The 18,808-nt window shown below is 40.3% G+C and overlaps 1 protein-coding gene across 5 annotated transcripts in view; it reads right to left on the bottom strand.

Annotated features, from left to right (window-relative positions):
- AMPH (amphiphysin) overlaps positions 1-18,808 on the bottom strand; it is a 141,920-nt gene that overhangs the window by 19,528 nt on the left and 103,584 nt on the right. For 4 of the 5 annotated variants that reach the window (XM_069007823.1, XM_069007824.1, XM_069007825.1 and 1 more), the window contains 7 exons: positions 18,495-18,633; positions 16,869-16,997; positions 10,050-10,157; positions 7,318-7,341; positions 6,018-6,041; positions 3,345-3,377; positions 1,876-1,926 (listed from right to left, as the gene is read on the bottom strand). In XM_069007823.1, coding sequence (XP_068863924.1) covers positions 1,876-1,926; positions 3,345-3,377; positions 6,018-6,041; positions 7,318-7,341; positions 10,050-10,157; positions 16,869-16,997; positions 18,495-18,633 — 508 coding nt within the window. Of the gene's footprint in view, positions 1-1,875; positions 1,927-3,344; positions 3,378-5,228; positions 5,730-6,017; positions 6,042-7,317; positions 7,342-10,049; positions 10,158-16,868; positions 16,998-18,494; positions 18,634-18,808 lie in introns of all 5 variants that reach the window. The other variant, XM_069007827.1, reaches the window with a different exon arrangement.

The following is an 18,808-nucleotide window of genomic DNA, read 5'->3' as shown; positions in this document are numbered from 1 at the left end:
TATATGTAAAATGAGCCAGTCCTACATGCCTTCCTCATCAGGAAAGAAATCATAGCTTCCTAAGTTACACTGAAAGGTAATGGAAGCAAGGGGGAAAGCACTCAGTCTGCTCCAAAGTGCTCCAGAAACTGCTGGCAAGGCCAGAAATTGAAACTGGCACCCATGCGTACCAACGCTGGTCTCCAAATAAGAGTTTTAAAAATTATCTCCTCCTCCCTGGTTCTGTCTGTTTGCAGACAATAGAGTCCCTTCTCCAGTGAGGGTAAGAAGCAATGAGCAGAGAGTGAGATTCAAACAGTTTTTATATGAAAAAGACAAACTGACTGATTGAATTCTAGCAATGAATTCTAGCAATCATCCCTGGTTTCTTACTAAAATGCATTCTCTCTTGAGCTCTCTATCACCTACAAGGCATCCATTTATCAACTCACTATTGGGATTTCCACCCTTTTAAATTCTGGCCTCAGCTTGTTTTCCAACAAAAGGATCTATGAAATATCACCAGCCCTGCAACATGTTCAGTCTTGTGGCAAAATAGCTCACAGCAGGTGTGATCTCCAATGGAGACATTACTCTGCAAATACATGCACATAACAAGGGGAGAGCTCCAAGCTGTGTTCAGCATACTAAGTTATAAAGATAGCTGACTCAACCAGATAGAATAACCCCAACAGATTAATTTGTCATGAACAAATTGCTCAGCATAATATGAAGCTCAAAAGCAATTGCTTTGCAGTTGATAACAGGCTGCTGGCTAGAATGTGGTATCTCCTGTGATGAAGAGACAGCTTCTATGAAATTCTTTAAGATACTAAGATCTTCTCCTGATATTTTTCAGGAAAAAAACCCCATAGCCTCTCAATTCTTTGCTCATATATTCCTTAAGCAGGCTGATTTTTAATGAGGTACAGAGCAGTTTGCCTATGCAAGACCTTCAGGATCTGGCACAGCATTAAGAAGCGCTCACTCACGGTATATTATACCATACTGTGCACAAATCTCTCTGTGCAGTGTATTAATGACAGCTCTAGAGAATTTCATAAGAAGAAAGGACTGAAATGAGAAACACAAAGTAGATTTATCCCAGGTAATAGGACTAATGAGTTTCCCGAGGTTTAAAGCTGGAAGATTCTTTCAGACTTAAAATCACAAGTAACATAAAGCAGATTGCTATGATATGCTTCAAGTCACTTGTTGAAAAGCATAAATCAGACAAGTTACCACATTGCAGCTACAAGTAAAAACACTCTCACAGTATTCAGTAATGGTCATGAACACAAACACCACATTAAATAACATCAAATATCACCTTGCTGCTATTAAGTAACTATAGCACTCATCCAGCAATGCTGTTATTCTCATCCTTGCCACAGGCTAAGCAAAGACTGTAAGATGAGCTAAGAAACTGCCCAGGTAGGATCACTTCCAAAAAGATTGTCCCCTCCTTAAAAGTAGACTGTGCCTACTGTTAATATGTGGTGGGTAGATAAAATTACAGCAATTTTGGAGATATGTAACAGCCATCATGTACTATCACGTAAGTGCTGTACACTGGACCATAGTACTCATTCTAGTAATTTCTTAAATGCAATAAATGAACTCTTTGACTACACCTTTAAAAAATGAACATACCTTACAATATTCTGGTCTTCTTTACTTTTGCTCTGTGCTATCCTTGTGGAAGATTGTTTCAGTGAGTATGGATTTACAACTACAATGATATCACCCACCAGCTCTTCCAGGTGGAAGAATTGCATAAGGTGGTGTGATTTAAAGGATGGAAAACACAAAAAAAGTGAAAGTATCTTTGCACAAAGGAAAAATTGTACCCTTTTTCGCAAGACATTTATAAAGGAAGCAAAAGCCACCACTTACCAAAGACTCTGTCATATTCTCATTTGATTGCACTGTAAATGCAGAGATATCCTAGATACAGAAATGAAAAACAATGCAAAAATATTTGAGACAGGATATTTGCAGGTATCCATCAAAGACCTGATTTTTTAATGGTTTATTCAGTTAAAGTCACTAAGTACATTGACATAGAATAAGATGGCAAATACAACTTAACTAAAAATTATTTCTAATATTTATTTAGATTATCTGAGTACTATTAATATTAAAAACATTACTTTTTCAATTTTATATTCAGTGTTTCTAGACCAAGAAAATTTTTCACTTCCCTAAAGGTAGTGAAAATGTATGATTCACACCCTTCATTAAATACATGTGATTCACAGGGACTTTGTTTAAGGTGCAATGGACTTCTAAGTTGTGGAACTCTGAATCCTTTTTGCAGACTGCACAGGGCTGTGCCTGGAGAGTATGCCCTCCTGGAGAGTAGCTCTAAGCTACTTTCTTCTTGATCATAGGCTTTTATTTGAATAATAACTACAGTAATTACAAATACAAAATTTTACCTGCATTAAGAAAGTAGAAAAGTTGAGGTGTTTTTCAACATCTCACTCATTCAGAACCAATTAATTTGCAAGATATTGCTGGGCCAAATTATTTTCCTACCACAGAGGAGACAGCAAATATTTATTTTCCCCAGACAAACATTCTGCCTTAATTATTAGAGCCTTGTGCTCTTCCTCTTCCATCTGGATCCTTTACTAAACTCAATGTCCTGGAGCAGAATTGTTAATCACTGGAAGACTCATTTCCATCCCCGTATAAGCTGAGCCTTTTGGGGCAGTTTTAAAATTTGGTGTACAGGCTGTGCTGTGGTTGAGCCAGTCTCTAAGAGAATGCTGGAAAATAATGAGGCCCCAGGTTATGCACCTGAAATTTGGGATCTTGACACAGCCCTGGAATTTGAAAGCATAAACATGGTGTCTTTATGCGCTGTATCTCTGTGATGCGTACCACAGACTCACCATCAGCACCGCAGCAAATAAATAATTTTGGTTAAACTTTGAGAGTAAAATATATCTTAATTGAAAATAAAGATGAAGAAAAAAATAAAACTCACTATGTATTTACACACAGAGTCACTGAAACTGAAAACCTGCTTTATAGGATTTTGGGATTGTGAGAAAAATAATCCACAAAAGAGCACAATAAAAAAACTAGACCAGCCATTTTAGGAGGAAATAGCTGTCCCACCAAGATAGTCAGATTTTTTGCTATTAGACTCAGTCAGGCCAAGACTCCTAAGAGTATCAGAATATTTCTAGCAACATCCAAGAGTTTCTGACAACAGACAGGGTCTGGATTTGACACAGTATGATGTTGCTATGCAGCTTGCCTATAGAACAGATTTCCTGAATTTGTACAGCCAGTTCTAATGCCTTCCTAATAGCACAGAAAATAAATGATCTCAAAACCTGTTTATTTCTTACCTGTGCAAATCCATTAAATGCTATGGTGGATGCCTAAGTAGAAGTGAAGATCAGAATAAATTATCATTTGTTTACTAAAACCGAACATGAGTCAAAACATTTTTATTTGCAAAATAAAAATGTAGGCCAGACATAAAAAAAGAGGAAAATAAGAAAAAAAAAGAGAGAGAAAAAAATAATAAAATGGAGGGTAAGGCAGCAAGAAATTTGACAACAGTGCTATTTGATAACAGACATCACAAGCTTAAAGAAAATGACAAAAAGAAAAAGCAGTGTACCTTAAATGTTTTTAAAACCCAATAATTAAAAAAAAGACCAGGTGCATTTAAAGATCTACAGATAAAACACAAAGGCTGCCAGACACAGTGTGTCTTCACAGTTCAACACTTCATTCACCATTCTGAAATACATTTTTGTCAGCCTGCTTGAAGGGCTGAAGGGCACCACACTATTAAGAGCTGAGTGGCAATTTTTCAAAAAAAGAATAGCATGGGCTTAGGAAGGGCAGTAGGAAACACACAAACGGAATGTTTTAAAACAACAAGGTTATGCATGGCCTAAGGAACTCTTTGTCTAGACTAGGCTACATACTAGGGTAGGTACCTCTTCTTTATCAGCCTCAATTTCCTGGTACAACAATCCATATCTCCGGTTAGCAATTTCATCTTCAGATAAATCTGAGTTGTTGGTCTCATTGTCTTTAGGACTAGTTGAACTCTCGGTGCTAGCATTTCTGGAATTTCCCATTTGAAACAGAGACAAGGGTCTACCTATCTCCTTGCTCGGTCCAGGATTGCTAATGCCTGCCTGCTCCCCAGGCAAACCTTGTTTTACTGGTGTTTCCTGAATTATGTGGCTTGTGCTTGCACCTACTTCTCCCCAGCTGTTATCAGTAGCTCCTAGGTCTTCTGTAGACCATTTATTACTAATGCCTAACCAAACATTTTCCATGTTACCTTCCTCTGAGTTTTGCTGCTTGGGGAAAAAGGGCCAATTATCCATTCCATTGGCTTGGCTACCTGACAGACTAGAAAAACCCCAGGAATCATTAGTAACTGTTGGATCCCAGTTTGCCAGCCAGGGCTCTGTTTCCAAGGCTGCAGGAACACCACTGCTAATCACTTCAGTGACTGCTGTTGCTGTCCTACCTGTCACTTGGTCATCTGCATTATCTAGGCAAGGATTATCACAGCTTTTGCTAGCAGCATTGGCTGCCTTGGGCAGCAATGTCCACTGTTTTTCAGCAGCAGCTTGATCTTTAGTACCAGTACTACCATTTGGGAGGTGGCTGATGCTATTATCTTCAGTTCCTTTACCAGACTCTTCAGCATTGAATAATTCAGCATCACACAGATCACTTCCAGTATCTGAAGGGTACTTTCCTGTGTGGTCAGTTATCTCTAGGTCAACATGTGCCCTCATATTTATACACTCCATGGAGGTACTCTGGCCAATAACACTGTCAGTTTGGTCCAAGGCACCCTCAGATGTATTTTCATGGTCCTCATCCCAGATACCAAGGACTCTCTCAGGTTCAGCACCAGTGCTTTCTACAGTCTTACAGTTGTACTCCACTATTTTGTCCCCACTTTCCAGCCCTGTGCTCAATGATGGTATTTCTCTATCTGTCTCCTCAATGACATCGACCCATTTGAATTCTTCTTCTGTAGAGGTTTCTAGGTTAGCACCACTAGCTCTCCCAGTATCCCCATAATTATCTTCAAACTCATGTAAATTTTCTACCTCTGTGCTGACTAAAATTTCAAGATCTGATTTTGTGAAACCCTTATGAAATTCTGTCTCACTGTTTCCTTTGGTTCCACAACCTTGCTCTTCCAGTTCCTCTGTACCTTCTACCTCCTTGTAGTTAGCTCCAGTCTCTACCTTTTCACTTGGCTTGACACCTGCCCACTCGTCTTCCTCACGCTCTTCCTCTGCCTTTTGCACATCACATGGGAGGGGTTCATCCAACAAGCTATCAGTTCCCAGGATGGGTGTCTCAAAACTGGTTACGTTCTCTAAAGGCTGATTGGTCACCACATCTTCCCACACGACATTTTTGGCATCCAACTGGTCCTCCAGTGAAGTCCTCTGGTTTTCGCTTACAGAAGCTGACCCTGGTGCAGCATCCTCCTGCTCACTTACTGCAGGCCAAACACTAGCAGGCAGAGTACCCGTGGATTCGCTTGAGGTTTGCTCTGCCCTGGGGAATAGCAAAGAACTGCCTGCAGTAATTTCCTGGCTGATACTGGGTGCTCTAACATCTAGGCCCCAGTTGAGTGAACCTAGATCAGTTTGAGATCTGTTAGTATCTTCTGATGACCCACTGTTTGGGGTTTCCTCCATGATCAGGTTACACAGGGAAAGACTTTTTGAAGAATCAGGCTTTAAGCAGACAGAAAAGCAAAGAAAAAACACAAGATGAAAAAGATAAAGGCGGACTTGATGAGAAAACACAAAATTTATATTTTGTAAGAGCAATTTTAATCTAAAGAATGAAGTGACTAAATTAAGCCATTTAAGGAAAAGCTATGTGGTTTGCAACATCTGAAAGCAATAAATTGTAATGCAGAAGAGCAGCACTGATACACAAAACCAGAAAACTATCTATTACACCACAGCAATTAAAGAAGTCCCTAGAGTGGTCGCAATTTTGGGGGTAGGTTTGCTTACCGGCTGCACCAATTCGCTGCTTGTCTGTATAGAAGGAGGTCATACATATAAAACAGAAAAGAACAACATGATGTACTTTGATACAGCAGCAATTCATTAATTAGCAGTTCTCTAACCAGCTGCAGTTACCAAATCAGGGTGGGGAAGGAGTGGTGGGTCCTTTCCTGCCACTCCACCCAAGACTAATTCCAGGCCTGTGAATTTTAAGCCTCTGAATTACATTATAAAAAAAAGTTCTTCATGTATGTCGACTATTTATCACCTCTTGTTTTCCCCTCTGAGTCACTGACATTTTTATTTCAAACATTTAGCTATGAAGTACATTAGCATTTAAAAAAACAGAGCAAAGACAAAAATAATTATAATATAGAATACATGCATAACATTAAAAAGCTATAAATAAAACTGTGCAAAAAGAAGGCATTGATAAAGCTATCTAATCTAAGTTTAGAGCAATACATTCTCAACATTTCTGGGTTATTTTACCTGGTTTAGATATTTGAAGCCTTGAAATTTTGGCTAGCCTACATACATGACTGTTTTTATCAAGCTTTATTTAACCTCACTCAATATAAAGAGATGAGCATTTAATATACATCCCATATGGAATGTGTTCACAAAACAGTGCTGCAAATCTGAATACATGGCAAGCATTCACAGATTTCTGTGCTGGCTGAAGCTACAAAAAGTCAAACATGATCATACCAGGCTCCATGTTAAGTCAACCCAGCTAACTCCATTACATACAATCAAAAGAAAGCTCACAAAAATGGGTTGTTTTCTTTCTGCAGATCATTTTATCTGATTTGGCACCAGGAGGAAGAAGGAAGGATTCATGCAGTTTCCTACAGTAGCAGTTTCTTTTGTGAGTAACTCCAGTTCACTGTATGCCCACAAAGACAAGCTAAATTCTGTCTTTACTCATAATTTTGAGAAAATGGTTGTCCATTGGGTTAAAGTCCTAAGGAACTACACCTTCAGGTATTTAAAACAAGTGACTTACATCCATTATTACGTTCTAATAGCTGTACTTTGGGCATATTAAAAGCAACACACTTAGCTGTAGTGATTGTGAATCTTAGCCTAGATTTCTGACATCATTTAGATTTTCTAGGCTAAGCCACAGAGATTATTTTTTGTTGTTAGTTTTAAAAGACAGCCAGTGGCTTCATATACTTGAGAGAGTTTGTCATGATCTGTAAATCCTTTACCTTGGCTTTTGGTAAAAGAACTGTAAATCTGAGTTTAAGTTGTTACAAAATCAGAGGCACAGAAATACAATTATGTATGTGAGGCTTACCGTCCATAGATCCCATGGCAATGTCTGAAAAAAGCAGTGGAAAAAAGAGCTTGTCAGAAAAATACCATTCCTGCACTGTATGTCCAACATGCTACATAACAATGTCCATTAAATAAGAAGAGAGCATTTATTTATATGCATGTTTATAGTACATACGTATTTTATATATTAGCACGTGTGCGCATGTGTGTGTCTGTGTATGTATCTGCATAATACTTTTGGTTATAAAGGATGGGCAGTATGCAATGCATTTTGATATTTCCCACTTCAAAGTAGCTGCTGCTTTCCAGCAAACTCACATTGCTGTGTGCATGAGTACTGGTCAGATTCTGAGCTGCTGACTGAGTGACTTTCAACAGGTGTTGGAGCCTCTGCGAAGTGTCAGCTTTAAAGAGCTTACAAAGGTGGGGTTTTCTAGCCAGTTAAAAATGCTGCCGCTATTTGCTAAGTGGGTTCCCTTGCAATACTGACACTAGAAAAGAAAAGAAAATGGCATACTTTTTGGGAAAGGAAATAACAAAGTTGACCAATATTTTCTTTTTCTTGTCCAGTCTGTTAATAAATGCTAGTGACCTCTCAAGAGAAGAGCTTAACAGACAGATGAAAGAAAAGCAGCAGACTTCATGCCAAATATTTATAGCCTACCACGTGAGACAGAACTCTGCTGCTTCGTATCAAAAGAGAAGAGAACCAGGCAGGTTTAGAAAGGTCCCTTCTAATGCAGCCATAGAAACAGAGGAGCAGTTGAGGAAGGACAGACCAGGGCTCACTTACTGTGGTTGGATCACCGTGGCAAAGCAGTGGAGGGCGGTAATTAATTAAATTAACAATAGAGAAGTCATGCCAGGGCTCTCAAGGCATCATGCACAGATGACTGCTCCTGTTGTCAGATCACTACTTCAACTGTTTGCTGAATGGAAAATATCCGTGACTGAGGCAAAAACTATACACACATAGAAATACCACTTAAGGCTCTCTTCTTAATCTCCCTGCAAGCACAGGGCTCTCTCCAAAGACTGCAGCCACAGCCTCATTTTCTCATACTCTCTATACTGCCATAGTAATGACCCTGTCAACTCCAGTGAGACCAAGACCCAGACTGCAGGGCTGTCTTCCCTTCTAAAAACACGGTGTTCTGACTCACCCACATGCTCTTGTACATGCGGACCATCCTTTCTCATATGCCTTTGTTGTGTGGAAAGATGAAAGGAGTGAGTAAAGGTGTCAGTGAATGCTTCCTATGCCCCTAGATGAAAAGTTACAATGTACTTTTCTACACAGAATTATATTCTGTATTTCATGTTATAGTTGAATATAAAATAACTGTTTTTCACTGAAGTAATAAACTTTTCTACAACCTGTACAATATGATGTCAGAACAAATGTGTTCTGTCATAAAAGTTAAGTATCTTTTGTTTAATTATCCCACTGCTCTAATCAGCATTATTACAAAACAAGCTGAAAGTAGTTAGCAAAGTCACATTTAGTGTTTTCTGTTACTGCTGAATGCTGTGGAATTTCATTTGCTTTCCCCTTCCTTTTCTCTGTTTAGAGGGGGGAAAAATGTAACAAGTAAAATGCACAAAGCTTCTGCTACAATGAAACACTTCTCATAGCAAATCTCAGTGAGAAATTTCAGCTAATGCTCAGAGTGCTGACAACGGATCGTTTTTCTGACAGCACATATCCTGTCAGAGATCACTACAGATCTCATTACGTAACTAGGACTTCACACCAAATAAGAAGTTAATTAACTGAGGATGAGATCAGCAGAGAATCAGGACCATCTCAGCCTTAAAGCTTCTTGTCTTCTCACTCCTTTCCCAGTGCTGCATTTCTGAACAACTGATTAGTCTTCTCATGTCTCACAGAACAAGCCAGATTAATAATAGCACAGGGAGATTAATGATAGCACAGGAATAATAGATCATGCTAATAGTGTATTAACACTGCTTCTTTGTGTACAAGACAGGGATACAGATATGCTGGCCAGGAGATGTTCCCTACTTGGCTACCTGCCCTCTGGGTAGTGAGGGTGAATTCTGGATTTTAAGATAGCATGTCCTGTAGGAAAAGTCAATGAATATCAGCAACTTAATATATCAGCCTTTTCTTTTTTTAAAAAAAATTCATCTTTCTTTTTTTTTTTTCTGATATTGCTGCAAAAAACTACCATTACAAATATTACTACTGAATGTAGAATTTCAATAACACAATATTCTACAAGAAAACACCCTATTCCATACTCTAATTTTCCTTGAGGTTAGGTCTAAAGCAGATTAACAGCAAAACCACTCAGATCACTGCTTGGTACAGAAACCCCATCACATTAAAGCAATTGCACGCTGACTCCATGAGATCTAGGTCCCCTGAGGCATCTTTCCAGAATCAGTCAGGTCAGAAAAGTTTCAGAAAAACAAGCACTGGAGAATAATATTGTTTACACTAAGAGTTATTCTAAAGATGGAAAGTAACAGCATGCTAAAGTCAAGGCCAAGGTACCAGCAACCATTCTCATCAGCAGACATCTCATTTTACCATGTGACAATTTCCTCTCCTTTTGTACATCATCAAGTACGGGGTTACTGAGGGGGAAGATAGAAGGCTGACTAGTGCTTCTCAGGAAGATAAAGTTTTTCAGACACTTCTCATTAATACATGAGGCAAACCTTTTCTACCAAACACAATACACTGCATTCAAATGCCTTGCCTATGTCAAGGCAAAGAGGTACCTGAGACATGGGTGAATGACTAACTCCTGTTGATACAGCTTCTGGCTTGAAAGGGTCGAAGTCCAAATCCAGTAAAGACTCTTCTTTCTTAGCTTCAGGTACTTCATTCTGTTAGAAGAGAAATATAACTCTTGCAAAACTTATCTTTTAAAAGCTGCCCCGAGTAGTAAAATATTAAAATGGTCAAGAAAAAAAAGCAAACCACAGATTTACTAGCTGTGGTGCACACAAGAAGGGTGGAAGCTCTGAATATTTTCTTGAGCTTTAATATAAGTTTTACTTTTATGAGATTTGCTCTTATGATGTCTTTGGTTTCTCTGTAGTACAGCTTTGCCTTTTTAGGCCTAACAGTCACAGCCCTTTCAAAGAAGTATCGAGTGTACACCACTTGACTGTGAAGGCCCTTTTAAAGTGCTTTGAGACAGACATGGGAGTTAAAAACTACTGTGATACATTAGCAAAGCATAGTCCCAGAAGTGATGTTCTTGCAAAGAGGTGCTTACAGCTTCCTCTGTGACCTAACAGAACCTATCAGCTGGCCAGTTTGACTATGGACAATTCTTTAAGTCACTTAAAGTTGTGACCGCCTCTGTGATGCACCCTTAAGAATAGAAACCCTGAGGCAGAGGCTCTCTCTTGTTTCTGGTGCTGGGACAGGTGGCTGTGGGCCCCGTGCAGGGGCCAGTGGGCCCGGCCCAGGCCATGCTCGGGCCAGGCTGGGCCGGGCCATGGCCATCCTGGAGCCGATGGGCCCTGTTCCACCCATGGAACCCCCCCACAGCCCTGCTGTGGGCAGCCACAGTGGCTCAGCTCCCCCCCCCTCCACTTCGATAAGCCACATTCTAGCTGCAAGGCCTAGGTGAGATTAACCCTTTTAGTGCTGTGAAGAGCTGAAAACCTGAGGGAAGAGAAAGAGGAGATGCTTAAAGCTGAAAGTCTGTTGTGAAGCTATGATATGTCAGAGTATCCAGTTATAATTTCATGAAGATATGGGGGGTGGAGTGTTCAACTCATGCTTGTTAGCAAAAGTACCTGCGTGAGATAGGCAGATGCTGATGCAGCTGTAATTTCATGAGAAGTTTGGACAGGGAGAGATGGAAGTGATGAGGACTTTTGCTCCAAATGGGAAAGGAGAAAACCTCAGTTCCTAGAGATGCTCCCAGAGACAGTCCTAAAGATGAAGATGAGGAAGACCCTTTGCTCCCAGGGAAGGAGAAGGGCCTCTGTTCTTAGAGATGAAATGCTCCTAGAGATGGCTGAAGAGAACTTTTGCTTCTGAATGGCTCAACCTTAAAATTGTACCCCAAAAACCTTCAAGAGTGGACCCTCGAAAGCAGTTGTGGGAAAAGCTGCAAGTTGGGGAAGGGACTCACATGCGAGCAGAGAGACTCCTCTTCCTAAATGGACTGAACAAGGTTATTTGGAAGTGGGTGGCTGTCTCGTTATGATAATGTGTTCATAGCATGAGCAAGAGAGACTCCTCTTCCTAAATGGACTGAACAAGGTTATTATGGAAGTGGTAAACAGACTGAACATCTTAAGGGCTGTCTTTTTACATTGTCAGTGGGAGAAGGGAGGAAGGTGGGGGGAGAATAGTTCTGAGGGTGTGGTATTATTTTTTTTTTTTCGTCTTTTAGGTCTGTTAATAAACTTCTTTATATTCTTTCAAGTTTGGTGCTTGCTTTGTGTTTCTCCTAATTCTTATCTCACAGAAGATAAACAGTAATGAGTATCTTGGACCAAACCACTACACCGAATTGGTGTTTCCACCCGGTTACAAATCCAACCCGCTACAACTACATAAACAGCACCCAATGTCCATACATTCTAACAAGTTAATCTCTCCCCAAACACAAACATTATTAAAAAGCTAATACAGAAGGATACAAATGCATTTGACTTATGTTTTAATTCTGAACATGTATACCAATTTACAATTAATGCTGCCTTCAGCTCTAAACTTTAGGAAACATCTGATAGTAGGGCACTGGAACAGGCTGCCCAGAGAAGCTGTGAATGTTCCATCCCTAAGTGTTCAAGGCCAGATTGGATGGGGCTTTGAGCAACCTGGTCTAATGAGAGCTGTCCCTGTCCATGGCAGGCAGGGTGGAACTAGATGATTTTTAAGGTCTCTTTCAACCAAAGCCATTTTATGATTCTATGATATGCTCTTATTAAACTGGATTACATGGTAGAGCCTTCTTGGTTTTCAATCAATAAATTAGCCAAGGCCTCTGAGGTCACTCTAAAAATACATTCACATATATATGTTCAATGGGCTACAGGTCTTTTCTGCTGTAAAAGAACCTGAAAAAACAATTAGTGTGCTTCAACATAAAACAGTGTGAAACCGTAGCTGAGATTTATCACTAACTGTAAATGTTCTAGGCAAGCACCTTGGTCTTGATAACAAGGCTAGTATTTCCTGCTGCTAGTTGTTCAGTGTTTGTTAAATAGTGAGAGAAGCTTGTACGACAGGGCAAGTCTACCACAATATGGCATGTATAAACCTAGCAAAACTATGAGATAATAATAATGATAATGACAGTAAAATAAATGAGCAAAGACCTTCTATTATTGAAACATTTAAGAGTATAAACTTTCCAAATTAGTGTTACTATTGGTAAACAGATGTTCAAAGTTAGCTAATTAATGGCTTCCCTTATGCCACAAAACACCTTAACTATCTGTGTCACCTGCAAACATGGTAAAAAGAGCTCCTCAGCTCCCATGTTAGGAATGACAGTGACCTAGAACTCTTCAGTCTGTAAGAGGTGTGTTAGGGGTGATGTGAGAAGGGTCTATACCAGTGTGAGAGGGGTTTGGCTGCTCCCTGATTCTTCCAAAGCAGGAAGGCAGTTGGCAGCAAAGCTGGTGGGGACAAATGAAAAATAAAAGTGGTGGTGCTCCATGTGGCAGAGTCCAGCTGGGGACCTCCTTGGCTTCAGGTAGTGTGACTGTGAAAAACGTACACATGCTGAAAGACTGAATAAATTTGTGGCAAAGTAGTCTGTTGAGGCTTACTAAATAGGTAGAAATCATGGTGAGGAAGTCCTAGAGCAGCAAAGCACTAGAGGCTAAGAGACTGTAGTACCAGGGGGTGTCAGAAGTACCAACTTTGCTTGCCTGGATTTATCTTCTTTCTTTGGCCTTCTGCATCACTGATGACAGATATGTGGTCTGACACACTGAAGCCCGTATTATAGTCTCCCATTTTAGAAAGTCAAGACCACCATTCCTACCAGTAACCAACATTACATTCATTCTCTCATGCCTTCCATCGAGTGTATTTAGATTTCATCACACAGGCTCCTGAGGCACTAATATTCATATGGTCATACACCTTGAAGAAATAACAGCATTTGCTGGCATATAATCAGAATTAGATGGAGACATAAAAGGTAATGATCTTTCACTGAGGTTTGAGAATGAAATTGCTACCTATGAGGACTGAATCAAATGAACAGGAGTCTTACTTAGGCCATGAGTGATGACAGCTAAGGTATTGGAAGTGACAGGGTACTGATCACTGATAGCAAAAGTTATCGTTACCCATGACCCTCAGACCAAAATGAAGAGAACACTCAACTTTAGTGACAAAGGCCCAAATAAACATACAGAGCACCTAAGATACCACATTACAGGGAGATGCAGGAAAAACAGGAACCTCAGGAAATCCCTCAGTAAGGGACAAAGCTGTGACAGGAAGGCCTGCCAAACATCCTGTATTTATTCCACCATAGCATGATGAAGCATGAATAAATTAAACATTTGAAAGAGGCGGCTGTGGCAGAAGCAAGGCTGTACCTCTCAGAGGCATGTACAAGAGATGAAGAAGGCAAAAGAAACTTGCAAGGTTTGTTTTTGAGACAAAACTTCAGGAGGAAACACCGGAATGAGTGTTCCTCCCCTTTTCCTCCGTCAATGAGACAAATGGGTCACAAGGAGTGAAAGTGGGAAAAAGAAACCAAACTGTTTATTAACACACGAACAAAACAGGGTAGAACAGGATTTTAAAACCCCCCAAACCTCAAAATACAACAAATTCCGGAGAGGGAACAGACACACGGGCTCGGACCAGCCGGGGCCACCCCGCGGGCGCGCCGGGGCCACCCCGCAGGCTCCCCGGACCGGCGAGGAGGGAAGGGAGGCAGTGAGGCAAGGGGAAAGAAAGGGAAAAAAGAACAAGAAAAAAACCCAACAGAACCTTTTCCCAGCTAGCCGGAACACAAAGGAAACCAAAAAGCAGCACAGCGCTCCCGGCGCACTCCCTCCCGAGCCCCACCGAGACCTCCCCGCCCCGGATCCATCTTAAAGGCACAGCGTCCTTGGGCATTGAGTGGATGGTTAAGGAATAAAACAGCTTCATAACCTCACCCCAGGACACAAGGACCACCAGAACTGTTACCCTCTCTCTGCACACAGTCTGTACAACCCTTAAAATAGCCTTAGCAGTTATGCTGTCAGACACACTCAGACACATTAGGTATCGTAGGGGGCATATAAAGGCCTACAATGTCCAAGCTAGTAACTGGACACTAGGGAGAAATGTGATGTGAGGAAAAGGAGAAATAAAGCAAAGAATACTCATTTCTGAAATATCTGGAGCTGGTCACCCAGATATTTCATCTTTTCACCTCTTTCTTTTACTAGGCAGTAATTAAATCAATTTTTGACAATGAATAACCTGGATTTGTGAGATAGTTTGTTGAATCAGTGCAAAAATATTCAACAGCATCAAGCAAAACTGTCTTTCAGCATGTTGCACTAACGAAGCAAATGCATTAGTACTGCTTGGTAAAGAAGGAGGAGCAACAACAATTTCAGGATATTTGTGTTTCAGGAAACGGAAGTGTTTGGCCTGTTTGTAATCCTCTCCAAAACACTGTATTAAAGCAGCAAAGCTCTACTCATCAGTCTGTTGGTTTTGTGCCTCTGCATGAGCAGTGTCTGGGTCACCAGTGGTGGTCCCCTGGGAAGTCCTGTACCATTGGCAGGCTCTGCAAGCTTAATAGCTTTCTCCACAGTGCTCAACAAGGGCTTTGGGAGTATAGGAGAAGCCATAAACACCAAGAGGAATAAGTCCATATTTCTTGTGGATTTCATGCTATGTATTTTCCTTAACTGGTTCACATACACAAGGATACAAAACCTAGACATCACATTATTTGGGTATGTCTGTACATACTCAGAAATCTCAGATACAGTAAGGATGCTTTAGTGATGGGGGTGGGTTTTGTGGAGGGAGAAGTGCAGATGATTGATGAGAAGGTAGCCAGGGAATAGCTTAGGACATTCCCTGGCCATTGACTGTGGAGGAAGGAAGGACATAAATCACTCACTGAAGGGAGATCCATTTTCCTTGAGAGACAAAGGAAAACATTTCAGTTCTCAGAAGCATGCCCACTTTTATTATGCATTCCATTTCTATGCCAATCTCTCATAGAAAGGATATAAGGATTCTGGAAATGTGACTTACACTTAATTAAAGCCTTATTCCAGTTGTCATCTCTTAATGGAAAAGCAAACCAGTTCTACTTCTGCTTCCCTGGATGGCCTGACATATGCAGGTTAGTTGGATACAGTATTTAATGCAGGGGGCCATATATGCAGGTTAGTTGGATACAGTATTTAATGCAGGGGGCCATATCTAGCACAGCTTACACCAAATCTTACCAGTGATTTCAAGGCTCATGCTGCTGGAGTAATTAATTCCTATGAAGTCAGGGTACAGTGATGCAACAGACCTGCCATCTCCCTTCAGAAAGAGGGCCTACCAGCAGCTGCATTCTGGGAGTAGCCTTTAATTCTTTAATTGCATGGAGACTTAACTATAAATAAGTCTTTTCCAAATAGATCCCTATGCACAGCAACACCTATTTCTCCCTACCACAAGAAAACAAAGCATCACATGTTCAAATTGTATAAAATACATTTTTCATTGCTGTGCCTTCATTCTCCTGTGCTGTCAAATGAATTGGAACAAAACCAATGATTCAAATGAAAACAGACATTCCTAAACATTCTGCATAAGCTTCACATCTACGTACTTCTCTTTGATCTATCAGACACAGGCTCAGATTTCAGACTTGTAATTACCATGAAAGAAAGGGTCCATTATTGAAAAAAACAGCCATCACTATAACTATGTAAAAGCTGAAGGGCTGAATACAAATTTTACAGAATTATTTTGCACAATTCTGGCTTTTCTGTTTATTATATGCAACTTTAAAAAATATCATAATAATGAGATAAAAAGAATTTTGATCACTTCTCTGCTGTGCAGCTAATGTTTCTATGAGCAAAGCCAAGTGAATAAATACTAGCTGAAGTCTTTTATACCTGTAAAAACCAGCCAAGTTCCATTTTTTAAGAATCACTCAATAGAAAGAAGGAATACTTTTAATGATTTTGATGAAGGAAACAGAAATAGTGAAGGATCTCTGTAAAATTCCACTTGAGATGCTTAGCATTAAAAATAGCATCTTAGATCAACTCTCAGTGCATAATGCAACCTGGATGCATTTAAACCTCAAACATGACCATATCACAGTATTTTTAGTCGCACCTCTCAGGAAATTGCTCTTTTTTTCAATATGTTAGCAGTGTTAGCCCTTTTGAGTGATTATGTGTGACCTATTCAAAGGCAAAACACCATATGTGTAACTCTTTCAAGGTAACAGAAACTGGTCATTATACCTCTGCCTTCTACCTGCGCCCTCCTCCTACCTCCCCATGAAGATCAGCCCCAGAGGCACTGTCTTGGAGAACTTAGGATAATTACATGGCTGGACTTCTACACAATTCACTGAAGCTTACCTGTGATGGGGTCGTCACATTGATTTCTGGGACAAAGTTGTCGTCAAATAAGTTAATGATGTTCTCCTGTTGTAACTCCTTCGTAGGTGTGAGTTTAGGCAGTGGTGGGACTGGCGGACCTTTCCTCAGCTAGGCAGACAGCAAAAATGTCACAGACTAGTTCAGAGATAAAAGAAAATCTTTAAGCTAGGCCTAAACAAATTGTCCTAGGCTTTTACTTCAGCTCCTTCACCCTAAATAAGCCATGGGAATAAGCCATGTGTTGAAAGGAACTGTTTATCTGTTCACCAACAAATGCCTTGAAATAAACATTATGGGGAGCAAAACCACCCTATGTTTCAACGTCATTAAAACTCAAAGTTTCAGATTTCATACAAAAGCAACTCTTAGTTGGTTTTCTTTCTGCTGTGAGAGGCACACAGTACAGGACACTTGCTCTTCTATTCAGCCCATAGCTGAAAGGGCAGTATTGCACAGAAACAGTGCCTCTGCAGCTTTTTGGCTTCTTGAGTTCATTTGTGTTTAGCTTTGGGATTTTGCCCCTGCCCACCTGTTGCTAGCCTTAGAGTGTACTTAAAGCTAAGACCATATAATCTCTGGGAACTACAGCACTTCTAAGGTGCTTAGTTTACTATATTCCTCCTGCTCTCCAGAGATTCACATAACTATGACAAACTAATTGCTTGGAATAACACCAAATAGTATTGGATAATTTTTACATCTATCAAAACCCCAAGAAAATAAATCCACAAAAAATCTTCAGGTGGTATAGTGACATAACACTACTGGCACCAATGAGGCTGAGTCCAGGTGGATACTCAGGCAGTGAGGTGTCACATTTTGGGAGACCAGAGAAAATAAGCATGCACACTAGATAGAAAATTAATTTTCTTCTGATATGCAGACAGCATAGAAACAGCAATCAGCACAGAAGCTATCCCAATTCCAAAAACATCCATAACATCAACACAAGTCTTTGATAAGCACACGAACACATACAACTCATGCTACAGATTGAACTGATGAATGAAACCGATTCTTATTTTACCAATACTAGTGAAAATAGAAATTACTCCATTGATTACAACAGAGTCAAACTTCCCAATCCAGTGTTAAAAACAACCAATGGGACTTTAATTATCAGTAATTAGCAGAGCAGTATTTCAGCTAGCTTTATTATTTATTGTTTTAGAGACTGGCCAGACCAATGATACTCACTCAGGGTAAGCATAAATTTGAAGATTGAAGCATAAAAATGAAGAGCAGAAATATATAATGTACAAAAACTCTAAAAGGTTTTAGAAGTAGGCTTTTCAAACTATCACTGCTGGTACATGGGTCCTTAGAGACAATGCAACTTTTTAAGAAGTGTTTTGCTTTGTCACTTCAAGTCCCACCAATTCACCAGGCACCTAAAATTCTTCATTCCCCCTAATAGAAAAATGATTTTCTATTCATGTTGTGACACAGGGATGAACAACTGATGAACAGAACATACTGCAACAGAACCAGTGGCCTCCCTGCCATTACTCAGTCACAGCCTAGATGAAAGATCCACCATGTACATGATCTCAGCAATCTTTCACTGCACAACAGGTCAGGTCCCTCTGCTAGGTATCTCCTTACCTGTGTGGGTGACTTAGGTCGGGCTGGTGCCGGAGATGTTGGTGCCAGCATATGATTGGGACTAGCAGTAGGGCTAGGTAGGGGAGAGACCTCCTCTGGTGGTGATGGTGTTTTTGCAAAGCGGAGTGGACCTGAATCACTAGACAGAAGCAAAGCAATAGCAAGGACACATATATCTTGCTGTCTTATTACCTTGAAAATCTGATGCAACAGTTGAACTGCACCCCTGATGTAACGCCAGTGACCACAAAAGAGAGTACACACTGGAGATGAACTAAGCCATTATATAATGATTAAAACTAAAACTGCAATTA

The sequence above is a fragment of the Aphelocoma coerulescens genome, chromosome 2, assembly GCF_041296385.1.
Source record: "Aphelocoma coerulescens isolate FSJ_1873_10779 chromosome 2, UR_Acoe_1.0, whole genome shotgun sequence".
Taxonomy (NCBI): domain Eukaryota; kingdom Metazoa; phylum Chordata; class Aves; order Passeriformes; family Corvidae; genus Aphelocoma; species Aphelocoma coerulescens.
This window is presented reverse-complemented; position numbering and strand designations above follow the sequence as displayed.